The sequence below is a fragment of the Amblyomma americanum genome, chromosome 10 (assembly GCF_052857255.1).
Source record: "Amblyomma americanum isolate KBUSLIRL-KWMA chromosome 10, ASM5285725v1, whole genome shotgun sequence".
Taxonomy (NCBI): domain Eukaryota; kingdom Metazoa; phylum Arthropoda; class Arachnida; order Ixodida; family Ixodidae; genus Amblyomma; species Amblyomma americanum.
In genome coordinates this window covers 16,904,248-16,932,179 of record NC_135506.1, presented here as the reverse complement: position 1 = coordinate 16,932,179, position 27,932 = coordinate 16,904,248, and the positions used below count along the sequence as shown (strand labels likewise).

Here is a 27,932-nt window from a genome sequence, read left to right as displayed (position 1 = left end):
TTCGCTGAGGTGACTGCATCTTTCTACTCCCTAGAACGACCACAATTTTGGCTTTTTCCTGGGCACTGCTTACTGGGCAGTCTGTAGCCGACTGGACGGACCGGTACCCGGCGTCTCTGCCAACAACGTGCTGCTGCCCTTGTGTTCAATTTACCGTCGGTACCAAGAAACCATTCCAAACAGAACTTGCAGCGGGTTCGCCTTTTCTGGATGGGTCATATGCGGCGTATGACGGATATCGTGTACTAGCAGCACACGAGGCATCTGTCGCCAGAGTGCTGAAACCTTCTGGACTGTTTGGAAAGCCACTTTCCTTTTTTTGTCCGTGCCGTTGCAGACATTTGTGCCGCCTTAAGAGCGTGCTACCATAGCGCTAAGTGCAATATCTTTATTTGCATGGGATAGCACAGCACGGCAGCTCAGTTTCTATGAAAGCTTCGTCAAGCTGATATGACGAAAATGGCGTACAAAACACCCCTGTCTTCTGCTTACTTTTGTGGTTTGTGTTTTTGCCTCAGTTGAATTAAGAGGTGTTGGCAGAAGCTTTTGAAGCAAAGGCGCCATGAGAGTCCTTTATTTCCAAATAGATAGCACGTGAGCAGCTAGTATAGCTAAGTTCAATCGCACTTGATTAAACACTTCACAAAAACCAGACAACTTGGAGCTCTGAGTGTAAGCAGCGGATTCGATAATTACCTGCGCCTCAGCTTTTCGCTATGATGGGCCGCTTGCTATGCCTAGAACGCATCTCTACGTGACGCAGCGTTCTGCCTACCTGTCACTCGAAAGTTTTGTGATAGCGATTCGGGCTCCTGCTGTTGAGTATACTACGTCCTCAATGAACCGTGCAATGCTGCGGGACATATATACAGCTGGCATCGGCTGATAAGCAGCGCAATTCATAAAGCTTCTCGCGCGTAAACACGCTTCTGGATTGGCCCGCGCGTTTCCGCTAGCCAGTCACAGTAGTCAAGGGCGTGATAGCCAATGCGGGTGCCAATCCTGGGTTTCCCGTACATTCGATCAGAATTTAGGTTTAGGCTTCCAGTTGAGAGACGCGCTGTGTGTGCAGTGTCCACGTTGCCGAACTGTTTTTTACCTAGAATGTTTTAACACCAGAATATCAGTTCATGATTCTGACAACCTTTGTTCGGTTTGGAGACGCCATTTTGTTTCCTATTGAAATTGCATAGACGTGCGCTACGGACAGAAAGGCGGTGAATTTCTTCCGGACATATGGGTTTCACTACCGACAGCTGAATAGAAAGATTTCATTGGCCCATGTAGCCGAAAATGTGGTCTCTTCAAGTAATACTGCGGCACCGCAAAAATGAGCGGGAGAAACAAAATGGCGTCGTTGTCTTCGCTCTAGCCAACAAAGCTGATCATTGAGGTTGCATAGTTTTAACGAGACCATTTATCTTAGAGCTTTACTTATTTATTTCTTTATTCCATGTATATATATCCCGCACACTCAGTCACAGCACCTTTTCAGAGAGGAATGGAAAACAAACAATCAAAACAATCAAAAGTCACAAACAGAAGCGGCAACGAGCGCGAAGAAAAAGTGCGTAACATGAAAAAAAAAGTTGATTTGTACAAAGCGCGCCTGTTTTCATAGAACTACGAACGCTTACGTGCGTACGTGCACACTGAATAGAGTGCGCCGTGTGTTTACCGTCGTCGCGATGCCAGTGGCAAAATACGCGTCGTGCCGAGCTTCCGTTCCTGGAATGTGAGCCATGCTTTGTCGGGGGTCACGCGTTTCGAGCGCTGTTGCGATATAAAAATGCGTATCCAACTCGCACCGCGTACGCACAGCGCATAACACGTATCTCATACGCAAACGATGTACACATACCGCGTACTTATACCGCATGCGCAAATCACATACCGCGTACACATGCGCACAAGGTTGTCGCTCGGCTACAGTTGGCCTCGGGGCTCGGGTCTGCTCGATGGTAGTTTCAGACACTTCCTGGACATGCTACTTTGCCATGCGAAATCTGTTCTTGTTCGGAGCTCTTAGCGCCTATCACAACTGTGAAGAGGGTATGCACAGTGCTATAGATGGGCTAAACAGTTTTCTAAAGAAAGACAGGGTAATTACTTTATTAAGTCAGTGTTCAGCGGTTTGGCAGCCTTTATTCCTCACCAAAGGCTTGCATGCACTATCCGGTTTCGGCCATGATAGCCTGAACAGGAGCAAAGGCTTGCATGCACTATCCGGTTTCAGCCATGATAGCCTGAACAGGAGGTGAGAACTCTGTCAAGCGGAATGCCGCTTTTTTTCTCCCCTCCTCCATCAAATTGTGTTTGATCTGATGGAAAAATAAACTTATTATTATTATTATTATTGTTGTTGTTGTTGTTGTTGTTGTTGTTGTTGTAATCTGCATTTATTTGTTGTTCACGAGGTCACGGCTCAGTCGCTGAACATTCTGACATATTCTTGCGAAGGAGGAAAGCCGGGCGAAATATACCTAAATGCTCGTCACGGCATCGATTTGGGCTCTGCGTCTCACTGAAAGAAACTGACTTCGCTTCCCAAATTTTCTTATTTTTCGGAAGTGTTTTTTGTGACTGTATCGCATAGCCCGGTAGTGTGGTGCGTGGTCGCGTGAAACGGTCCACTCATTCTGACCATTCCTAACTAGTTTACTACGTTGTCGCATTTCGTTTATCATTTCGCTTTTTCTTTCATTTCCGTTCTTTTTCTTCGATGGCTACGTTCATTCCTCTCATCCATCAGTATGTATATATTCCCACTCAAGATAGCGTAAACAATCGATAAATAAACGCACATGGCTTTAGCGATAAAGGACTCTAGAAATCGATCTTGCTGGGCGCAGAACTGCTACTGTTACAAGAAATCCTGGAACGGCGTTCCAGAATTACGAACGTTGAAGGTATCGATGTCGCGATGGTGGCTGCGTTCGACCGTGTTCAAGGCGGCGAGATATTCATCGGGAGTCAAATTGCCTGACCGATTATGCCCTATTACGTGCCCGAGCGACCTCTATTACGTTATCAGCTGCCGATGCACGTACTAATTGCAGATAGAAGCGGCGTTGGGGGCAGGGAGGAATGCAACGAGGTACAACGTCGCTCCGTGGGTAGAGGAAATGTCGCGCAAGTTGCGCAAAAGCAGGCGTCGTCATGAATGCCAATCGGAGGCCTTGAACAAATTGCGCAGCAGCGCACTGCATGCACCTGTTGACGCTCGTTTAGGGTCAAAGCGCCGACAGACGCTATTTTATGCAGAATTTGTCCGTTCAGTCAGCTTAAGAGGGAACAAAGCTTTCGCCTTTGCACACATACACCAAAACATGAAATATGAATCACTGAAGGGGTACAGGCACAAAGCAAGGTGCCAGTTTTTCGCTCTTAAGGATGCCGACGGTTCTAGTAATCATAAAAATTAGCTCAAAACACAAGTGCGCAGCATTAATAATTAAGTACGAACAATTTTGTAACGCAAGTCCCGGCCTCGGTCTGCGCCAGAGCGGGAGTGTGCCCTGACGTCACGGTCGACCGACCAACTGGATTACCACATTACTGGTGACGTCGGAGTCGCCGGCCAGCAATTGTTTTTCCGGAGAAGAACCGTTGTTTTCGGTGACGTCACAATAATTTGGGCAAGTGAATCTTGACGTCAGTCGACGCGGGTGAAAATGTCGAGTGGCCACTCGGACGATATTCGAGATCAAATTAAATTATGCTGCACTCAGCGCCTGCGACTGAAACTTGCTACATGGTATTTCCTTACGCCCACGAAACAAATCATATCATTTATTGTCGTTCGAAATTTTGTGTCTGTTCGCCTTTAAGTGCAAAGGGGCATCGTCAAGTTTACTGTTTCATACGGAAGTGCTTGCAATGGTGATTCCGCATCGCATCACGTAACCCTCATACTTGCGAAAATTGTGTATATCTACAAAGTGCAGTATTGGTTTCTCGAGCTTTGCAACCTATTGCATGCACGTACCACTAACACGACATAGAATAGAAGGTGCACAAACGCAGTACCCGCCGCGGCGGCTCAGTGGTTAGGGCGCTCGACTACTGATCCGGAGTTCCCGGGTTCGAACCCGACCGCTCCACAAAAACGCAGCCGCCGCGGTCGGCACATTAAAGATCCCCAGGTGGTCGAAATTATTCCGGAGCCCTCCACTACGGCACCTTTTTCTTCCTTTCTTCTGTTACACCCTCATTTATCCCTTCCCTCACGGCGCGGTTCAGGTGTCCGCCGATATATGAGACAGATACTGCGCCATTTCCTTTCCCCAAAAACCAATTATTATTATTATTATACAAACGCAGTAACGTGTGCACACGTTTGTTTCTTGAACGATAACTGCGAAGCCCACGCAGTCTTGAGAAATTACAACGGGGACTGGTGGTCGGCTGCGTACTTACTGCAAGATGCAATGCGGAGTGGCTTGCAAGGATTAACAGCGCGAGCAGTGGGACAAGCTTTTATTCGCTAAAACAGTGCTTATGGTTTGTGAGGAGAACATTTAAAGCTACAGCCAGGACAATTTCATTTAATTTTTGTTCGCAGTAAAAAAACTATTTATGTTATTTCGAGTTATGCTCACGTTTTTCCAACAACAAAATATGCATTAATTGTTTGAATAACTGGATTTAAAGAATGCATTTTTTCCCGCCGCTCTATTCTAACTAGTAGCGCCAAGACAGAAAATGACTCCGTGATCACCGTTATCAAAATGAAAGGCGGCGTAGCCTGGTCTCTGGGATCAGCGTGAAGAAAACTGTCAACGCACGCAATTTACTTGCTAAATCCGCCGGTGATGGCGACACCGGTACTTCATATTTTGATCTCTTTTCGCATAAAATATGAGTTTTCAGTGGATTTAATGCATTTGTCATTAACACCCGGTAATTTAGCGATACCGGTCAACTTCAAATTGAAACTGGCCTGTATTGCTGTATAGATTACCCTGTGAAACCAAAGTTCTAGCGCATCTAATTCGCATTTGGCCTGCGGAGACCTCCACTGCGTCACCTCTTCCTTTCTTCTTTCACTCCCTCCTTTATCCCGTCCCTTAACGCCCAGTTCGGGTGTCTACCGAGGTATATGAGGCAGTTACTGCGTCAATTCCTTTCGTCAAAACCAATTTTCATTTTGAATTTACTGCGTTTTTATGGAGGAAAAACGCTAAGGCGCCCGTGTGCTGTGCGATGTCAGTGCACGTTAAAGATCCCCAGGTGGTCGAAATTATTCCGGAGCCCTCCACTACGGCACCTCTCTCTTCCTTTCTTCTTTCACTCCCTCCTTTACCCTTCCCTTACGGCGCGGTTCAGGTGTCCAACGATATATGAGACAGATACTGCGCCATTTCCTTTCCCCCAAAAAACCAATTATTACTATTATTAAGGTAAATTGTCGTCTATTTTTACGCTTTTTTTCCCTTGATCTTGTCTTTCTATTTCTTTTGTCTTTGTATTTCTTGTCTTTACGTCTGCCGCGTCGGCTTTGACGCTGAGTAACAGATTTTTCTGTAACTGGGAACTGATTACCAAAGCAAATTAATCGCCGGCACTGTTACTAGGCCCTTGCCTGTTTGCCTGGCCTTTGCTGGTTTGGCCTTCTGCCAAGAATGTTTCTCGCCTGGATATCCTTCGGCTACTGCTCGGCTATGTCGTATTTCTCGGAATGCCGCGGGTGGGTATCACACCTACTGCGCACTGTTCACGCTCGCGACGATGTCATAAAGGCATGCATTTCGAAACCGCCACTGCGTTTTGGCTGTTAACGAGTTTTCACTGGCCTACGCCACGCTGTGGCTTTTTTTTGCATTAATTATGCTCATGTGGGATGCTTTATAACGTTCACCAAGATGTCGATATACGGCTGCTTTAGAATTTGTATTCCGTTTGTTTAGTCGGTTTGTGTATGACTCATCCAGCAAATGGAATGATGTACCTTCAGGCACTGCTTTCCACGAGGAGGAACTTCTCTGTCATATTTAATGGCGCGTAAGGAAAGATTACTTTCAAGTTTGTGTATAGTTGCTATGTGAATTTATATGGCGTGTAAAACTTCGTGACCCTCTATATTTGCGACGCCTTTACCGCTGAACGCACAAACGTCTAAACTCGGCAGAACAGACAGACAAACTCAAAATAACAAACAAGCAACGAACAACCCATCCAAAACAAGCAAGCAAGCAAGCAAGCAAGCAAGCAAACAAAACTGGAGCAAGCAGCCGAAAATGGGAACAATTCGACACAACCAAACAAACAAATAAAAGTTCAGTGTCTCTGCATGAAGCTGAGCATTGACATTGTATATGTGCCAATAAGACTTGTTGCAGAATAAATAAGTTTCCTTGCAGCCGATAGTCAAGGCTAGCGTTTTAAGATGAGAGTAAATGTTTTTTTCTGCCTTATTTACTTTCGCCGCGGTATTTTTTTACGCTTCAGGCCAGAGTCGTAAGGTGGTCTAAAGTATCTATGTGGCTTCTAAGCACGTAAATGCGTTCTTTTCCTCTCGCGTTTAATGATGTTTGTCATAGCGTGGTCGCGAACGATGTCTGCCAGTGGTACCTAAATTTATATGATAATGAGACAGAACAAAACAAAATAAAAACAACTCCTGCGCATCACCTGGGCCGTAGCCAGTATTTGTTTTTTTTTTCGTTCAGCCGCTGTGTTACTGCCTGCGCGCTCATCGAAGTGCAGTGCATTCGACAAAAGAGCAGAAAGAAATGTAACGACGCATTCACTTGTTTCATAGAACGTTATCTGCTGCCTGGCTTAGTATATCCTGGATATACAAGACGAAAAACAAAAATGAATAGCAGGACTTGCAGCCGAGGCCCAGCTGTGCTCTAGCGGCTTGCTTGCATGCAACTGTATGAGCGCTATTGACTCTATAGTTCGGAATGTCTTGATTTGTCCTATCCACCGCGTCTTTTTTTTTTGTTTATCCTGACGTCACCCATAAGGACTGCTCGGTGGTGATTGAGACGCAGCAATACTCAATAAAAATACGCGACCAGTACTTGAAGGAGGCTTCCTTAAACACACAAAAGGGCTTGAAGGGATCGTAGTAACCTTCAAATTCATAGTTTACAGCGACTAATCTATGCGTGTTTGAAACCCTACGAACCTGAAAACACGTTGCTCAGACCTAACAGTTCTGGAAAAAAAGCATTTTTGTACGGGCAAGAGTTTATGAACGGGCTTTTTTTTTTCAAACATTGTAAGATTTCACTAAAACAGTCAATATATCCGCAGGTAATCATTCGACAGGATTGTATTTTGTTTGCTATTAACGTTACTGTTATCGTAAAAAGCGTTCCTAATTGGTTTCAAATGGCAGTCTTAACTGATCCATGCGAGCGATGGAAAAATTTTGAAAGGAAAATTTTGCTGCACATCACAACGACTGACCATTACTTTGGTTTGGTTTAAGAGGGTATAACGTCCCAAAGCGACTCGGGCTATGAGGGACGCCGTAGTGAAGGGCTCCGGAAATTTCGACCACCTGGTGCTGTTTAACGTGCACTGACGTCGCGCAGCACACGGGCCTCTAGAATTTCGCCTCCATCTAAATTCGACCGCCGCGGCCGGTATCGAACCCGCGTCTTGCGGGCCAGCAGCCGAGCGCCACAACCACTCAGCCACCGCGGCGGCCGTCGACCATTACTTTCAATATTTCCATAACAGTTCCTTACAATTTTCCAATTAAAAAAAAAATGTGTCCAAGAATGTCGGACATGACGTAATGTTTGCTAGTTAGTGTTTGAACGCGAACTAGCGAAAGAAGCTGAAACGGGAGAAAGTATCCGACCTTCGCCGAGCGTGCCATCCTTAAGACTACTACGCAGCTTGCGCATGACAAAAATCGCCTCTAAGTCTTCTTCTTTACCGGCTTGTTATTGCCGATGTTGCTTCATCGTTTCAAAGCCGTTCGCACGTTTTATTTCTCACGAAACATCCCATTTACATGCGGCTCCCGCGTAGCTTCTGGAGTCTTTTTTTCCTGGCCGCTCCGTCGGCGGTTATGCACGCACCATCTAGACAGCGAGCCTTTTTATTGGCGCGAAACTTTGGCGCATCTCTCTCCGGAGACGGAGGAGACGGAGAGAGCGGGGCAGATAGCGATATCCGAGAGAAGCTCTCGAGGTGGGACTTCGTGGCAAAGCGGGCACCTGTGTATGCGTCCGCGCTTGTGTTGCTGCCGCTGGCTGACGTCCTGTCCCGCGCGATAAGCCGGGAGGTCGAGCGCGATAAGCGCCGGTTACTACTAGGCCCGCGCCGGAAGCAGCACTCAATGGCGCAAGATTAAGACGCGACTTGGCTCGCTTGCGGCTCGCCTGGCTTCGGGCGCTGTCTCCGCGGTTCCGGTTCTATTTCTATGAGGACAATACGCTAGAGTATGGGGCTTCTAATTACCGGGATTCATTCCAGTCACCGAAAGTGCGGCTCTCATTTAAGTGTAAGAGCCGTGCCCGGTATTGAACTCGCGACCATAGTCCCGGCCGGGTAGCGCCGTAGCCACGGGGTCGCCATAGCCGGTTAACCTAATTAGAAAGACCGACAAAAACTTATTATTCAGCATGGAAGGTCAAGGGTCAGCTTCGAGTTCTGCCTCTCTCTTTGACTGTGCACTACTCGTTGCAAGTTTGGACGCTACTAGAGTAGAACTGACTGCACATTCTAAAGAAACCACAGTGTCGATTGTAAATGTTGTTTACTGTCGCTGGAGTACTTGTCAGCGACCTGAGCAATAGGACGTCGTTTCCAGGAGCACGTCTTGTGGCGGTACCGGTGTTACGGCGTTATCTGCAGAAAGGGAATGGAGTAGCTAGTGGTTCTTACCAGCAGTTTACGGCCTAACTCCAGAGCAAGGTAGGGTCAACGACAATAACCGCGGCTCATCAACCACACTACCTTGTTCTGAAGCTGGCACGAACACATCTCTACGGCGGCTTCTGCGCCTGGAGCGTTTGGCTCAGCCGCGTCGCATGATACAATGACCAGACAGCGAACGTTCACGCATAGACAGTCATCTATGTTCCATGCTCCAAGACGTCTTTTGCGCGCGGTAGCGCTAATTTTGCCGCGTGGACAAGATCACAAGTTTTTCATGGCTCCCGATGGAGCTAAAAGCATGAAACGTATTACGTTTCAAAAGCAGTAGTGAAGTGTAAAGTCGTGCAAACGACGACACTCTAAGTTTATATGACTGACATGCGGAAATCTCAGATCAGCTCACTTTTTCCTTTTCTATGCCCCATTCCTTTTCACCAGTGCAGCCTAAAAAACGGGCAAGTTTAATGGGATAATACTAGCGGTGCCATGAAGACGCAAATTGCCCGTCGTCGGGAGTCTATTGTGTTGAGCCTGCACGGCAGGTGATGTTTGGGGGTTTCCTCTCTCTGCATGCCACCTGCCACAGTTGGCAGGTGACGGGTGGAGAGAAGGGAATGGAGGGAGAGGCCGGGCCGAGAATGACTCACTAAAACTGTCAATAAATAAAAATTAGTCAGCAAAAATGAATAAAAGAACGGAATACGATTAGAAATGGAATACGAATAGAATCGGAATTGGGACTAGAATCAGGATCGGAATGTAATCGTAACTGGAATAGTAACAGGAATGGAATAGATTGTTGAGTAAAATGCAATGAAATAAGAATAGGTTGGCAAGTGGCGAGTAAAAGAAAAGATGTTATCACATTTTCCTGGCATAAATGCAATTGACCGCCCCTCAATTTTTGTCCTGGTTAACCTCCCCGCCTTTCCTTCTCGCCCTTAATTTCCTCTTTCACTTGCTACGCCCGCAGGCTCGTCGAGTTGTAGCATTCGTTCCACATGCACAAACACACTCAGCTCGGAATGGATTATTCTTGTACTGGCGATAAAACGTCGACGCTTTTATCTCGGTGGCCACCGCGTGTTCCTGTGTGCTTGCTCCGCTGCAGCTTCAGCTGCGTTTCTGTGGGTGTTGGTGACCGACTGCATTTTAATCGGCTCGGTATGGAGAAACTTTAGTAATCTAAAAGATCAGTTGGGTGGGATTAGCGGCCCCTTAAGGGAGGGCGATGTCGCCCATCCGGTTCGCAAGCTTGGCTTGCGTGCTCTTGTCCGGCTCCCTCAGGAGCCGAAGCCAGGCCATCTGTGAGGGAGCCGGAAGAAGGTCTTTCGGAGGGAAATTTTTCCCCTCCCCCTTCACGCCACTCTTTTCGCACTTGTAAACTCTGTACAGAGGGGAGTAAAAAGGGAGGGAGTAAGCTCTTCTCTAGCACCCTCCATTATATAAAAGAGACTTCGCTAGAGTACTGCTTACTCTCTTTTTTACTCCCATGTAGGCGTACACATGATTAAAGTGCACGAAAGTTATCGCTTGTAGGCACAGGGAGGACAACTTGATCTAATTTTTGTCTTGAATAAAAATTGAATTTGTTGCTCTTTCCGGCCATGTTGATGTTCGTCCGGCAGTAGAAGACGAGTTTATTGGGGAGAAAATTCGGTTTAAAAAATTCATCACTCTATTGAAGGTCGCGACGTCCAGACTGAAAAGGGCTCTGGGATCACTGCTTGGAAGTGAATGGTGGTCTATAGCTTGGGCTGAATGATTCGCTCGAAGAACGACTGTTTTGAAGCACGGCAGTTTGCTCGCGACAGCGGCCGTCAATAGCGACACCTATATTTTATTTTTTGTTCTTTTATAACTTAAGAAAGCTCTCCTTTAAGTCAATTCAGCGGCTTTTTAATTAGATGCCTACTTAATCGTAGTCTACCCATGCGCGTACACGCCACCTTCAGTTTGTTCCTAGCGCTCTTTCTACGGTCAATACTTGGTACTCATTTCAGTATGAGATTAGGAAGCTTGTGGGGTTGCTGCCACAAGACAGTGTTAACTGAATGGAAGTGGGAGAGGCCTTTGTCCTACATAGGGACGCAATTAGGTTGATCATGATGCTGTCAATTTACTCCAGAAATTACATCTCGTGAAAAACGTGCCCTGCACTGATATCTCTGGCGGACTTTTCGAAAGTTATTTCCTATGCGCCGTGTGCAAAACATTCTTCGAAAACGCCGCCGCGATTCTTCTTCAGTGCGCCCTGGATTGCACCAACAACGCGCTCTCAGGCGATCACACAGAGGCCTTATAGAACTATGCATTCTCATCACATTGCATATATCTCCTTCACATTATCTTCCACGCTTATTTTTCCCTGTCCCTGGCCGTCTTATTTGCTCAGCGCAGTGAACTTTCTCCAGGCACGATTCCCTGCTTGACCTTTCACATTTCCCCCGCATTTAACTTCGTATCTGCGTGTGCAGAGGACGTGCATGCTGCTCATCTGTTTGCTTTCCACGCCTAACTACTTCTGGTTAGCCGAGATAACTGCGCGGCGTGTATAACTGCCGTTCCTTTCTCTCTTCCTTTGCTTCCTCCCCCTCACCCCTCAGCACTAGAAAGAGGCCGCGATTCGTTCCGGGGAATCAAACCCGCGACCTTGGCTTGAAATCAGCGGCGTAACGCGGGAACCGGCATCGCCGTACACGCGCTGAGCTGGGGCGATTGACGGCTTGCGGCACGGCGACATCCATACGCGCTTGAGTTGCTCCGCGCACCGAGTTTCCGTAGTAGGGTGCAGTGCCGTGGGAGTCGTGCGGAGGTTGCCACGTCAACCGGAAAAGGCATTGCTGTGAGCACCGGTATGAATCGTTGCTCACAGAAGAGCAAGGTATCTGGTTCCTAAAAGTTAGTTGTCATTGAAGTATTAAAAAAAAGTGGGTGGCACGAGAGTCGTGTCGTATTATTTGCATGTTACTATACTGTAGTATCCTATGCTACACTATACAATGAGTGGCCTTTGTCCAGCAGTGGATAGCAGTGGCGGATTTAACGTTGTTGACGGCGGAACTTACCGCTGATCAATCAGAGCAACTGTGGTAAAGACCCTTTTCCCAAGAGTCTCACCCAGAAGAGCCGAGCACCAGGGCGGGGGAAATCTTGTACCCATTAAAAACCGGTGGGTACCCGGCGGCGCTGGGGATCGAACCCAGCACCTCCAGAATGCGAGGCGGATGCTCTACCATAAGGTCACCGCTTCGGCTGATGATGACTACATTTACTGTACTATACTATACTATACTATACTATACTATACTATACTATACTATACTATACTATACTATACTACAGTCGAATCTGGATATATCGAACTCGAAGGGGATCGCGAACGTTATCCATCTATCGATTGTTCGATATATACAAAATGGCAAAAGATAAGCTTATCTGTAACCTAGAAGGAAGGATACATTGCATTCACGCTAGTGACGCGCTCCTTGCAGTCACGTACAGCCTGCCGGAGTGCTGGCAGCGCACCGCTCGCTAGACGTTGCTAAGCTTAACCCTCTTCGCATCGAAACCGCAACGGGCGGTGCTTTGGAATTAGCCAGTGCCTGTCGTGTCTAATCCTGTTGCTAGTGCACTATAAACAGAATAATCTTGTTAGCATTAAGTTGTAGTAGGTTTCTGGAGCGCTTTCGTAATTGAGCGAAGTACTCCAGGAGAGGGCCACCGTTGTGGGGTTTAGTTGGTTAGATTGGATTCACTACTTGACAGCAATGAGGAATGGAACATGATTACAAGAGACTGAAGGCCACCGTCAAGCATATCCCACGTTCACCTCGTCACGCTGTTTCAGACCGCCAGCGCTTCCAGCATTTGCCTAAAGCCGCGAAAACGACCCGCATTCAAGCGCAATAAGTGTTGGAAGAGCGCCGTTAGGAGAAGTGCCACTTGCAGGGGCACACCGCGTCGTTCGATATAGCCAATAATTCGAAACACCCGGTTCGATATATTGGGGCTTGGCTCTATACTATACTATACTATACTATACTATACTATACTATACTATACTATACTATACTATACTATACTATACTATACTATACTATACTACTTTAGCCGCCGCGGTGGCTGAGTGGTTACGGCGCTCGGCTGCTGGCCCGAAAGACGCGGGTTCGATCCCGGCCGCGGCGGTCGAATTTCGATGGAGGCGAAATTCTAGATGCCCGTGTGCTGTGCGATGTCAGTGCACGTAAAGAACCCCAGGTGGTCGAAATCTCCGGAGCCCTTCACTACGGCGTCCCTCATAGCCTGAGTCGCTTTGGGACGTTAAACCCCTATAAACCAAACCAAACCAAACCAAACCAAACCAAACCAAACTATACTATACTATACTATACTATACTATACTATACTATACTATTTTGAGAGCAAATAGCTCTCACGGATGCGGTACAGGTAGGAAAGAAATCTTATGAACAAAACTTGTCTTGCTTGCGAGAATAAGTTCTTTAATGACCGATGTCGAAGTTCGTTGCTTTCTTTATATTGCAGGGTAAATTTCATAACGATGTAATTAGTTTTGATAACTTAGCTATAGTTGGTGCAGTCTTCGAAACACTACAGTAGTAAAAAAAAACACAACGACAAATAAGGAACAGAAACAATCGGAGGCGAAGCTGCATTGTATTTGACCTTTACACTCCAACAAAATTTCCCAACCACTAATTAGTTGTCAACCAATGACAGTGACGTCACTAACCGCAGAAAGCATGATCTTGGGGGGGGGGGGGGGTATATCGGGGCTGCTTTATAGATCAGTGTGCGGAGGAGCACGTGTCTCGGTGATACTCTGACGCGCTGCACCCAACAGTATGGCTGTGCGCGGATCGTGCAACTCAGCAGGCGCACCGTACAGTGCTGGCTGAATGCATCGGTGCCGGCAGCAGCGCATCTCGCATTCAGGGGCCCCGTTCCAGCCTGATCCGGTTTCACGCTCGAGCGGACACCGGTGCGATCGAGCTGTGCCTGTCGCTGTGGTGTCGAATCTGCTCGTGGCACTATCTCACTCTGTCTCGGTCTCGATGACGGGACACCGGTTCCCAGCGGTGTTTTCGTCAGGCGCAGAACTAAGCCTCTAGTCGGGCTAGAATGATTTGGGAGCCTCTGACTGGAGCAGGGAAGCTTTGTTCTCTCTTGTCATTACATTACTTTGCCTCGAAACTTTGAGAACGCATCGGTAAAACACACCCTTAAGACTGCTGATGAAGCTGGAAATCAGTGAACTCTTATACGTTTTTATAAATGGCTTACTGAGGAGCGATGTGAGCCTATGAGTTAGGCTTAGCCTGATTAAGACACCCTTGACCCTTACAAAAATGGTCTATAGACAGTTTATATACTTCTTCTAGCCTCTATTGCCTTTCTATAGACATTTATTTTTGTCAATTCATATCCTATGGACTTTCTATAGACAAAAGTCTAATAAAAGTGTATGGTTATAAATCTACAGATTGTCTATAGACTGTCTATAGGGTTTCTATTGCCTATAGACTGCTCTCTAGGGTTTGTCTATAGAGAGTCTATAGACTGTATAGACAGATGTCTATGGACAGTCTATAGACTGTCTAAAGAAATTTTTGTAAGGGGAGGCCTGTAAATGTAAAAAATGACACCTCATCGATTTCTGCTCTTTCGTTTATTATATTTTTCCGCTCTATTCGCGACATATCCGAGATGTAGGTTCTGAGTGATTCCACTGTGCATCGACTGTCCGTCCAAGCCATTTAAGATTTCAGCGTCAATCGTAGTAACTTTGCAACGGAAAGAGAAATGTGACGTGGGGCTGTTTTTGTGTTTTGCAGCTGAAAGGCGGCTGTCTGCTGGTTATGTATACTTATACTGTCCGCGGGATGCCAGGATTGGTCGCATTTTAGCACATCATTTGGGCCGACGATAGTATGAAAAAAAAAAACGCGCAACAATCCAGCCTTTTCGCAAACGCTGTTACTGCTTGAAGTCACGTGTATTTCTGACCGACGATTTTCTGAGGTTTTCCTGCTTCCGTTGAATTTTGTTACTTTCTATCATTCGCGAAAAGAGTGAATAATCTAGGTGGAGCGAGTATTACGCCTGGCTAATGAAACCTTAATGGAAAGATTATGCGAACGATTCAGCGTACATTTACCTAATGAGCCTACTCTGGCCGACGCTAACGGCGTTTGCGAACACCCTATTTATTAAGTTCCTCATTTATGTACAATACTGCTAGCCCCAAGGTAGGTGCCGTGGGAGCGTCGCACACGACTATTCTAGAAAGTCGATTTTGTGCTGTGGAGCACATCGCCGGAAGACCATTAATTTTTTTTTTTGCCAGCCATATTCCGGGTAACTATCTGCGGTTGAACCGTACCAAAATTCGTATTCCCGCTTGAACAGTGGAGTTTCTGGTCTGCTGCCCAGAATATTCTCTTCGAATCGGTCCAAATTGTTTCTTTGTTTTTCCCTAACATCACTAGCCATATTATGCGGAAGTACACTGGAATGCGTGCCTTACGGCAAGAAACCACAGAGCTACCAGAACCTCATCACTTATTTGTATTTTATCTTGATGAGACAAAAGGCGGTAATGCGGAAGGTGTTAAATTCTATGCAAATTCTATTCTTTATTTCAATTCTGTCCCAGCCATATTCTAATACTATTCCCATTCTATATCAATTCTACTCCAATTCTAATCTTATTCGATGTAGAGTCTATTTAAATTCCATTCTAACTTTATTCCATTCCTTTTAGCTGGTACACTGTAAGTACAGTTAGCTGGTACACTGTAAGTACAAGTACTGACTATTATTTGTGAACATTTTGTATTTTCCCGCCTTTGGTGAAGTCACACCGCTTTGACGAATCGCGAGGTCTGTAACATCACTATTTTGGGTGGTGTTGGGTTTTCGTGTCTATAAGCCATCTATTGCTTTCGCATTAGCAATGGAAGTGAAAAACCATAGTAAACCGATCTTTTCTCTCCAAAGGATGGGGTGGATTGACTTTTTTGGTTTGGAAAACCTCAGCGCAACCTAAGACAATCACTGGAGGAAGGCACACGCAATCGCTTAGAAGTGATTCTTACAAATAATTGGCTCTTTTTGCGTTAGCGAACTCTCTGGCGTCGTTCCCGTGTTGTTGCAACAGGGATCACTGCCGGCAACGTTCTTGGCTGACAGGTCTTAGAAATTGTTCGGACAATGAGGCATCATTCTTTGCCATGTTACAATAATAATAATTGGTCTGTGGGGAAAGGAAATGGCGCAGTATCTGTCTTATATATCGGCGGACACCTGAACCACACCGTAAGGGAAGGGATAAAGGAGGGAGTGAAAGAAGAAAGGAAGAAAGAGGTGCCATAGTGGAGGGCTCCGGAATAATTTCGGCCACCTGGGGATCTTTAACTTGCACTGACATCGCACAGCACACGGGCGCCTTAGCGTTTTGCCTCCATAAAAACGCAGCCGCCGCGGTCGGGTTCGAACACGGGAATTCCGGATCAGTAGCCGAGCGCCGTAACCACTGAGCCACCGCAGCGGGGTTACCATGTTACAACAAATTGAAATTAAAATAACCATTATTAGATGACGCATGGGCTCCGATGCTTTCATTTGTCGGTGGTATAAGAAATTATTATGGTGCATAAATTTTATGCGCAATTGTTCGTAGAACTCAATTTTTTCTTAAAGGGTAGCGTTAACAAAAAAATAGATTTTAAGGACTGTTTCTGCAAAGTATGTTTTCTTGAGATATGACCAATAATTTGTGCTCGAATAAGGGCGTCTATTATACTCACGTACATTTGCCGTTATTGTGTGTATGGTGCGTCAGTATTGCTCGCTTTGCTCGTAACTGACAGTGTTGCTCATAAGTGGATGGGAGATTATCAAGGTCTTTAAAAGTGTCTATTCCTCCCATATTCTCATGTACACAACAGATTTCTTGGCGTATTTGGGCACCTGGCTACAGAAATCTCGTTGTAACAACAGGATTTTCTGTTGTATTGTGCAGCCCCGGTCGTACTACAGAGCCGCCTTTGTCGTCACAACAAACATCTTCGCAATACCGCATAAAATTTGTCGTAAAGACAGAACGACAAAACTTTTTGTTGTATGTTGGGAATGGCTCTTATTTTTCGACAGGATGACGCACTTCAATAATCTGAAACATAAATTCTGGACTAGAAAGAGTCAATATGCTTGGCCTGCGCCCACCGCTTTACTACTCCAATAGACACTGCAGTCTTTCGGGATGACCTTTCTACTCTCGTTTAAAGATCTGCGAAAAATAGCCGGCCAAGGTTCTGAGCGTCGGAGAAGAAAACTTCTCCTTGAGGCCTCTGCTCTCGGCGCTCCAATTCGAACTCTTTATTGAGTTTGATTCAAAGCGACGAGAGAGATTGAAACGAGAAGTGCGACTGACGTTTCGCTTTTCGTTTCAGGAGGAATGATGGCGTAGTATCCACTTGAGCGCCAAGCATTACGCTTGCTAATCGGTGAGTCTTTTTCTGTGCCTCTGTTGTGTCCTAAAACGTCACCGAATGCGTTTGTTATCGATTTAATTCAACGAACTGATACTTCCAACAAGCTTATATGCATTTAAAAGAGGGCAGTCTATTCCTAGGTCTGTAAGTCATGTTTGCACAAATGCATGCCACGTGTCACGTGCAAGTACTGCGTTGGAAACATTTTTGTTTCTGCTCTCTGTTCATATATGGGTTACTGTGGCTGAAGATATGAACGGCAATTATACATATATTACAATTGATTAAAAGGGCTATGAGCAGGATTTCTTACATAGTCGCACTGGGATGTACCACACTACAATAATATTCTGTTTCATTAGTTTTTTGGGCGGCCGCAGTGGCTCAGTGGTTATGGGGCTAGGCTGCTGGCCCGAAAGACGCGGGCGCGATCCCGGCCGTGGCGGTTGCATCTAGATGGAGGCTAAATTCTAGAAGCTCGTGTACTGTGCGATGTCAGTGCACGTTAAAGAACCCCAGGTGGCCGAAATTTCCGGAGCCCTCCACTACGGCGTCGCTCATAACCGGAGTCGCTTTGAGACGTTAAACCCCCACAAACGAAACCATCATTGCTTGTTGGTTTTGGATATGATACCATTCTAATTCTCTTATTAGGGTAGTTTTGTGGACAACCCTCACGTAGATGTCCATTTTTTCCTGGCGGTTTATAAGCGATACACAACTGCCGGCAGCACACATACAGATAGAATGAAAGTACTAGCATGAAAATGTAAGAAAGCAGAACCGAATAATGACGATAGAAAGAAAGGCTCTGAGCTAACGATTGCTCGAGGCCTTTTTCATGTGAATACTTTCTAAAAACTGCGAAGATAATACATTTTAGAAACAGTTACCGGGTCCTCAAACGCAAGCTAATCTGTATTTTTATCGCGTGCATTGGTCCAAAGCTCTAACATTCGGGAAAGCAGGCAGTCGAAGGCGCTATCGCAAGGACATGAAACTGGTTTAGCAGAATGTTAGCATTGTCTCACTACGCTTCCGGCTCCCATAATGTCGTCAGAAGGACACCATAGATAAATGAAAGTCAGCTTGTATCGATAGAGTTCCGCACTGTAACCACAAAGAGGCCATTCTCGCCGAAAACAGAGCCTTTGTAAGGTAGAAAAGTTAAAAAAAAACCAAACAAAGGTGTCGCCATCAACGGCCGATTTGGCAACTAAAATGGGTGCGTCGACACCGATTTTCTTACGCGGATCCCGGAGGCTCCGTTGCGCCGCCATTTACTTCAAAACAGTGGCAACCCGTACTATTATGTAATGACGCCACGAGTTTTAATCGGGCGGGAAGATTTTTAATCCAGTTTTCTCCGGTAAAAATTCCTGTGTGCTGCGGGACACGTGTCCAAAAAAGTGATATAATATTCTTTTTTACTGACAACAATACTGCCATGGAGACGTACTCAATAGTCAGCATGCTGCGACGTGCAGTCGTGAGCAGTATGAGAGGGAACGAACTTTCAACATTCATTCATTGATTACTCCATAACTATGTGTATAGAAGGCGTAGGGGTTTTTTTCTGTTTTTGAACTGGCTTTTTTCTTGGCGTATAATATTCAAGTCAGTCTCAATGTCAGTGGCGAAATTACCAGAAAATTTGCAATTCATAGCAAAAAAGCTTGTTCCCTCTCATGTTGCTCACGGCTGTACATCTCAAAGATAATGATCTTTATTGGTTAAAAACGAATTTCAAGAAATGAATTCAGATGCTACTGTCGATCTTTTTTTATCGGATAAATTCTAACCTCTGATCATTTCGTATCATGTCGCGGAAAGGCGGTGCAGCGAGACCCACGCACCGTCCGGCCATGTTCCGGCCCAAGTGGCCTCGGATCGTGGCGGCCGCCTGCCTCCTCGGCCTGGTGGCGGCCGAGATCGGCGTGGTGTCCCAGGACGCGGGTGTCGGTGGCAACGGGCTCTCCTCTGGCGACAGCGGCAACATCTCCGTCGAGGGCGAGGACGGCTCCCCGGCCGGTACTTCGGGCAGCAAGCGCAGGCTGCTCCTCTCTAGTCAGGTGTTCACTTTCCTCAAGGAGAGCTCGTTCCTCAGGGTGGAGCCCACCGACTGGCCTCTGCAGCAGACCAGGGAGATCACCTTCTCCTTCAAGTGAGTGGAGCCACATGTCTGTCCTTGGGATCCCCACTGATCAATTCGGTTTAGATACCATGCAGTGCTGTCAAGGGTATACAGCATGCACGGTTCATGCTGTGGTGGTGTAAATTTCTGTGCATATAGTTTGTTCCTTTAGTTTGTCTTGAAATGCGTTTTTATTTCGGGGTTTCTAGAAATGTCGAATGTTTTTGGTGCGTTAATAATCAGACCCTTTATATAACACCCTCCCTAACTCGATATTAAGGGCTAACATAAAGGAATAAATAAAAAATGGTATTCAGTGTACGGCCGCCACACTTGCAACAATTTTTATATATATATGAAAAAAGAAAAAAGAAAAAAAAGAAAAATGGTAGCCATTAATCCGGGTTAATGTGTTTCAGTGTACGGCCGCCATACTTTGCAACAATATATATATATATATATATATATATATATATATATATATATATATATATATATATATATATATATATATATATATATATATATATATATATATATATATATATATATATATATATATATATATATATATATATATATATATATATATATATATATATATATATATATTAGCAGACACGGTAATGTAAATGAGGGGCCCGTTTGACAAGCTTATGAAGGGAGCCAACAGTCACCGAAACCAAGGTGCATAGGGGAACGTTATTTTTTTTATTTAATGTGTTGTGCTTATCAGTGGGATAATATTACATAAAAAATAATAACGTTCCCCTATGCACCTTGGTTTCGGTGACTGTTGGCTCCCTTCATAAGTGTATATATATATATATATATATATATATATATATATATATATATATATATATATATATATATATATATATATATATATATATATATATATATATATATATATCTTATTCTTGTCGCCGGCTGTCCTCCACTGAGGGGAGCGGCACTATGCAACTGCATTTTTGCCTTGAACTAAAAGCAGAAAAAAAGAAAACTGTGTGAAACAGAGTTGGTCTAAACACTTAAAAAAATCGCATACGCATTTATTAGAGGTCACTGTTTAGACTTTAGCTCCGTTCGTATAGCGGGCGGCAATATTCGTACATACGTTGACAGCATGACTGTGATTTAAATCAACGCTGCGCTAGTCTAGCTGAAACTTAGAGACGCTACCAGTCAAACATTAAGCGCTTGGCCCAATTGAAAATGTCGGGTGGAGGCGTATGTGTCTTCCGCGACTGCATGCATATTTGCTTCTGCAATGTGCTGCATGCATATCTGCTTCTACAGTGTTGAGTGGCACGTACACTGTAGACACGCACTGCCCTGTAAGGGAGTAATACGGGAGTGAACGGTCTTCTAGCGCACTCCCTTACTAGGGGTAGGATATGCTGCCCAAACCCGGGGGTAGATTTTCACCACTAAAGATATGGAATACTTACGGCTGACAAAGGAAGTACATTCTTTGAAGCATGCAAAGTTTTTGTAGTTACCAATATTTTAACTGAGGTTTCTATCGCGCCTGATTGCTAACGTTAAGAGCTCCGATGCCGCCTTTAATAGTGTACTTTCATTGCTAACTGCACCACATTGCTACTCTTTATGCCTCCGTGACCAACTGTAAGTATTCCCTGAATTTAGTAATCTAAATATATAAAGGACAGCTTGTACGTTTTTACTCCCTCAGAGTAGTTCATGTTTGCAATGTACTACAGCCACTCGGAGTTGAAAAAAACTGCTCATCAGCCCTAGTATGCAGCGAGGCTGAAAAAGGGCCATTTAGCCATCTATCCACGCTTAGATACTCAGGGTTTGCGTTTTCTGTGGACATGTTCAGGTGTTCTGTGCAGGTCAGCTTCTTCAGTCCGCGCCACTGCAGTAATGAACCGCGAAAAGAAAAACGACCCGTTTAAAAACGGCTCGCAAGGAACGAGTAACGGAAAAACTTTATGCGAGAAAGGTAAAAGTGCATGAAAAGGAAAAAGTCGGCAAAAGTACAGGAAGAAAGGAAAGTATGCAGTCTGGGTGCCAGCGTCGCATGGGAGCACACACACAGTTCTGCGCGAAATTCTTCTGTGCGTACGCCACACAGGGGAATTTACGAGGTTGTCACTTGTCCCGTCTCGGCTGAAAAACAGCGCTATAACGCTACTTCCTCATGTGGGCTGTGTGATAAGGGAGCAGTGGCGTTCGTTAAGCCTGCATTCGCTCCTCGGGTCACGCTAGCATTTCCGGCAGTTCCGAGGCGAACACGAAGACATCGGTAAAAAAAAATAAAAAAATAAAACGCCCTTAATCGTAAAATGGTTTTTTTTTTTAACCCGCCGCGGTGGCTCAGTGGTTATGGCGCTCGACTACTGATCCGGAGTTCCCGGGTTCGAACCCGACCGCGGCGGCTGCGTCTTTATGGAGGAAAAACGCTAAGGCGCCCGTGTGCTGTGCGATGTCAGTGCACGTTAAAGATCCCCAGGTGGTCGAAATTAATCCGGAGCCCTCCACTACGGCACCTCTCTCTTCTTTTCTTCTTTCACTCCCTCCTTTATCCCTTCCCTTACGGCGCGGTTCAGGTGTCCAACGATATATGAGACAGATACTGCGCCATTTCCTTTCCCGCCCAAAAAAATACCAATTATATATTTTTTTTATGAAGCGCACGTGCAGTTAATGTTTTTTTCACAATAAGAATATTTTCTTTGCATACCTTTCTAGTGACATGTCAACGGGACGTAGCCTATGCGCACAAAAATTCATTCACGATGGCGAATGTACAGCGCAAGACGCAAAGAGAGGAGCAAAAACAATGAGAGAAAACACGGGCGCTGGCTATCAATTGAATTTTTTTTCGGAGGCCCGAACAATATATAGTCGAAAAAGGGGGGGGGGGTACCTCAAGGGAGGCTGCGCGGTAAAAGGAATTCAGTGTTGTCATGTCAACGTCAGCGTCCGTGTGTCACTTTAAATGTTTCTACTCCTGTCTTTGCGACTTGCGCTGCACATTCGCAACGGTAAATCAGATCTTCAAAAGGATGTAGGTGTCTTCAATGGGACTGTGAAGAAGAGATAAGAAGCCTAGGCTGCATATTGTGGAGATTTTTTACTCTGTTTCTTATTTTGAGTCCTATCGAGCGCTGATGACGTCATTAACCGGAGCCAGCAAGCTGGGGCAGTGATTGGCCTCCTCCGATATGAAGGGCGGGGCTGGATGATGAGAAGGTAGCAGTAGAGTGAATTCTGTAAAAGGACATTTAGAGACACGGATGACCTTCCCTTTCTACCGGACGTAGTCTGGCTACCCATGTGCGCGCTTGGAGCGTCTTTTAAATAAGCGTATTGAAAAATACATAGACACTCTTGGGAGCGTCGGCTGCTCTTTACGTGAGTGATTTAACAAGGACCTCTATACTAGCGCATGCGTAGAGAAAAAACACTGGTTGTTACATAAGCGCACTGCCCGCTAGTCCTACACTAAAGGGCAGTAAAAGTTCTTACATCTGTTTCGTTCAGTGACCCCGGAAACCATTCAACCTCCCGCAACCATGGTTAAGCACAGGGAACGTGCGATTCACTTACATATGACGCCTGCTGTTCTCACAAAGAAAACTCATAAATGAAAGACCAATCCAAGGTGCCAACACTGGCTTGTTCGTAGTTGACATTGTAGATACAGTGCAAGCGTCTTGAGACCATATGGGAGCAGCACGGCAATGGTTGTGCACTTGTGATGTCGGGCAATGTTTTTGCGTTTCTTCTGCACTGTGGAAATCACACATGTTTGCAACCCTTTCCCCCAAATGTTCTTCCGACACGTGGCACTGCGCTCACTTCTACGGTTGCCCGCGCAGGACGGAGAAGCCCCACGGGCTGCTGTTCTACCACCTGCTGGAGGAGTCGTCCGAGGTGGACAAGGTGCCAAACTATGAGCTCTACGTCATGCTTGAGAACGGACGGCTGAAGATCATACACATCCTCAACACCGAGGGAAACGAGGTCTTTTACGTCGGAAAAGGTACGCGTCATGAGTTTTCGGAGGTACCGGCATCGACCCGCCGCGGTGGCTCAGTGGTTAGGGCGCTCGACTACTGATCCGGAGTGCCCGGGTTCGAACCCGACCGCGGCGGCTGCGTTTTTATGGAGGAAAAACGCTAAGGCGCTCGTGTGCTGTGCGATGTTAGCGCACGTTAAAGATCCCCAGGTGGTCGAAATTATCCCGGAGCCCTCCACTACCACTACGGCACCTCTTTCTTCCTTCCTTCTTTCACTCCCTCCTTTATCCCTTCCTTTACGGCGCGGTTCAGGTGTCCAACGATATATGAGACAGATACTGCGCCATTTCCTTTCCCCCCAAAAAAACAATTATTACCGACATCGACTAGAAGCAGCCACCGCGGTCCTTCAGCTGATGTGCCATTTTGGTGCCGATTGTAAGGTCATGGGATCGATCCTGACCGCGGAGGCCACTTTTCGATGCCCGATAAATAGAGATAACTTTTTAGTTTTTCGGTTTCGTATCAGGTTAGGAAACTTCGAGCAATCGAAATCAACCAGGAGCCTTTTAGAGTACTATAGCGCTTACCTCACAGCCGCCTCTATTTATTTTGGCTTGCAAACAATCTAAATTAATATGAAACATAAACGCGAAGAGAGAGCTTTGTACAATTCACCGCCCAAGGTCACAGCTTTGCAAGCGACTTAAGGCGTGTCATTAGTAGGGATGAAAGCCCTTCGTGCACCACCTGACAGGGCTTGTGAACTCGCCAAATCAAGTATACGCTATCCGGAACAGATGTGCCCAGGACGCGCAAGCGGCCGCAAAAATCGTATCGCATCACTGGCGACGCTATATTTTTGTACCGCCATGGCCTTCCAGCTAGAAGGGGCAGTAGTCTGAGAATGTCTCCGGAAAGATGTTCCGAGACTTCGGCTTGATACGCGAAGTAACTATCCCTTCCCTTACGGCGCGGTTCAGGTGTCCAACGATATATGAGACAGATACTGCGCCATTTCCTTTCCACCAAAAACCAATTATTATTATAATTATTATTACTCCGGCAGTCTGCAGCAGCGAACTGTTGGTAGAGTCCTAAAAGAAATGCACGCTTATCAGAGCCGCGGAATGCGCCGGGAAGCCCGCCAGCTTGCCGGCTCATACGGAGGGGGGACGAGGGCAGAGCAGACCTTGGCGCACGAAGTTGACGCGTCATTCTCGGACCACTATGGGACGTTGGTGACGCTGCAATGCATTTGTGCCAACTAAAAAAAAACGAATAGAGAGCTGGTATGGTCATACAGAAAGTAATTGTATGGTATGGTATGCAGCGTTTAACCTCTTGTAGAGTGGTACTGGTGGGCGTAGTAGAGGTCTTCGGGCTGATTTCAAGTACCTGGAGTTTTTTACCGTGCACTGAAATTTCGCATAACACAGACGCTATTGCATTTACCCTCCATTAAGGAACGGATATCGCTGTCAGGATTCCATCTCGCGGCCCTGGGATCAACCGTACGCGACTGGTGATTTCCAGCTGTTTCTGCAGCAACAGAGCTATCGTGGAGGGTCTTGTATGCGCCACAGCTGGAAGGCGATGGCTAAAAGGTGTCTGGGAAGAGGCAGATGGCAGACATGTTCTACACAGGAAAAATTACGTCATTACAGAACAATGTAGTTATCGTGTACTAATAGCGCCTCTCGCATCTGTATCAACTGTTTTCCTCTCGACACTTCTTCTCTGTGCCTTCAACCGCGCCATTGGAAGCCTGAACCTTGTGTTTGTAAACCTCGTTTTTCGTAGGCCTGAACCGCGACCGGTGGCACACGGTGACACTGCGCGTGACACCCTCCGAAGGCGAGATGCGGGTTCGTGTGGACCACGAAGACCTGCGCATCAACCTGTCGTCGCTGGTGCACCGTGGCGGCTACGACATCGGGTCGGAGGCGACCCCCTCCTACCTCTACTTCGGCTGTGAGTATCAGTGTGCCTAACTAATGAACTGGTCATACTTAATGCGCTATATATATATAAACACGACGTACTACACCACTGATAACGTCATCAGTTTGACAGCTATGGTGTGAAACTTTTCTGCGAACATTCCCGCTGGCGAGTTATGAGCCTTTAAAGTAAAGGCCTTCGCCTTAGAATAAGCAGGAATAAACCTCACGCAGTGCCATAGCACTTCCTTCTTCCACTGTTTCTCCAACTTTTGTCTCTCCTGGTTGTCGGCGCAGCCATCGACCCGAAGAACTCGTCGCTGGACATGCACTACAACACGGACAGCTTCTTCGGCTGCATGGGGCGCATCAGCTTCCGGGTGGAGAACGGCAGCTCGGTGGAGGCCGTGCTGTCCGTTGAGGAGGACGTGGTCAGGGACTGCGTCGACCTGTGCGAAAAGTACGACTTCTGCCTCAACGGCGGCCGCTGCGTCAACCACTACAGCTACTACGGCTGTGACTGCTACGGGACCCACTACGAGGACCACATGTGCGGATACGACAGTAAGGCGACACGCGCGCCGCACCCGCGTTGGCCCCTGGCTTAGACCGTTGTCGGAGTTCAGCCGCCGTTGCACCGTTTTTGTAAATACGTAACCGGAACATGGTACCAGCGCAAGAAACAAGGACGAAGGGAGAAGAAAGACAACACGAACGCCGGCGTTCGTGTTGTCTTTCTTCTCCCTTCGTCCTTGTTTCTTGCGCTGGTACCATGTTCCATAATAATGCAAACCAACTAGCCCAGCTGTCTACCCTTAGTGACATAACCGGAGTAACTGTATCACAGATCGTGCGCACATTTGCCTCCAAAACAAGAAAAAGAGAACGCGTAGTATTTGAGCAGCGTACAAGGGGCGGGAGTTAAAATGATATTACAGTAGCCGTCAGACTTAATACAAAGCTTGTTTGCTGCAGACTGTTTATTTGACATGAACACGTGTTTAAAACGAGCATCAACGCGAGTAGCCCCTCTACTTGTACGACAAACAAAGGCTGCGTTTTTCAGGCGCCGTTAGGGGGAGTAGATAGGTGTACTCTTACTGTTCCTAAAATCTTTTCACTCGTTCCATTTGAGACGTGCGCCTGTCGAAGGGCGCCATATGTGCTCCGGCTGAGTGTAACGGCGTTTTAGTGGCGTAGCATGTACAGGACCATTGGAGGAATAGCTTTACAGGGGTGTATGCAATAAGACCATTGCGGGACCAGAAATGTGTAAAGCGGGAAGCAGAAGCTGTTGGAGAAGCTTAATATTGTCACGTTGGTGTAAAGCGGCCGAGAGTCACGTTGGTGTTAACCGGCCGAGTCAGCAGCGGTGTAGACCGGGACGAGCGCTTCTACAACACTTTTCTTTTCTTGATTGGCGCGTTCGTCTGCACGAGCGCTGGCGTCAATATATGTGTTTGAGCTACCATTGATAGTGATTATGGTGACGAGGGCCACGAAACCTAGGATGCTCATTTTTCAATTCTCGATACCTTCTAGACCTGACGACAGTGACGTTGAGAGGAAACTCGTACATCACGTACCGCATATACGACTGGAAAGACCGCGTCCACTCTGACCACAACAGGATAAGCATGATGTTCAGGGTGAGTTAAGATTGTTTTGCTCTGCTGGCATGCTGGGTGCTTCTTTGAGTGAGCTAATAAGTGCTTAAATTTTATCGAGTCTGGAATTTGGAAACTTTATTCTTGCACTTTTAATTGCGTGACCATTTGCTGACTTGCTGTTGACAGTTGACAACAATTCATAAACTTTTTCCTTATCATACTTGACAGCGCAAAAAAACGAGGACAAAAGCGAACGAGGAGACACAACACAAGCGCAGACTATCAACTGAACTTTTATTCACTGAAAGGAAGCTTTATAGGCGTGATAAAACACAAAAAACAACAAAAGGAACGCCTATAAAGCTTCCTTTCAGTGAATAAAAGTTCAGTTGATAGTCTGCGCTTGTGTTGTGTCTCCTCGTTCGCTTTTGTCCTCGTTTTTTTGCGCTGTCAAGTATGAATCCACACCAACTAGCCCAACTTTCTGTTCTTATTTTTCCTTATGTGGCTTGGGGCAAGATTTTGCTTTGTCCTCGTAGAGTTGTGTTTTACGCGGACCTTCTTCTTTGCCTTGACAGCTGTACGTTCCAGAAGCCGTCCTCTTCTTAGCCACGGGTGAACACGACCCTAAAAACACCGTTGCTGCCAGCATAAAGGGCGGTGCCCTCTTCTTCAGCATAGACTTCGGCCGAGGGCTGCTCAACGTCACAATGGGCTCGAATCTCCATGATGAAATGTAAGTGATGAAAAACCACGAGATTTTCTGGTCTTTGGCACTTGTGTATCTCGCACGAATTCTGTTCCAAAGCAAATACTGGTATCAATACTCGGAGGTATTCGGGAATCTATAGTTAATGTTGTGCGTGCAATAACCTCAGACAACA

The 27,932-nt window shown here is 46.3% G+C and overlaps 1 protein-coding gene across 1 annotated transcript in view; it reads left to right on the top strand.

Moving 5' to 3' along the window:
• Positions 1-27,932, top strand: part of axo (axotactin) — a 140,030-nt gene that overhangs the window by 55,329 nt on the left and 56,769 nt on the right. Inside the window, exons 2-8 of the mRNA XM_077639090.1 lie at positions 17,325-17,378; positions 19,200-19,530; positions 23,355-23,518; positions 25,299-25,469; positions 25,736-26,002; positions 26,981-27,087; positions 27,627-27,784. Of these exons, the coding sequence (XP_077495216.1) occupies positions 19,232-19,530; positions 23,355-23,518; positions 25,299-25,469; positions 25,736-26,002; positions 26,981-27,087; positions 27,627-27,784 (1,166 nt within the window). The 5' untranslated portion in view covers positions 17,325-17,378; positions 19,200-19,231. The remainder of the gene's footprint in view (positions 1-17,324; positions 17,379-19,199; positions 19,531-23,354; positions 23,519-25,298; positions 25,470-25,735; positions 26,003-26,980; positions 27,088-27,626; positions 27,785-27,932) is intronic.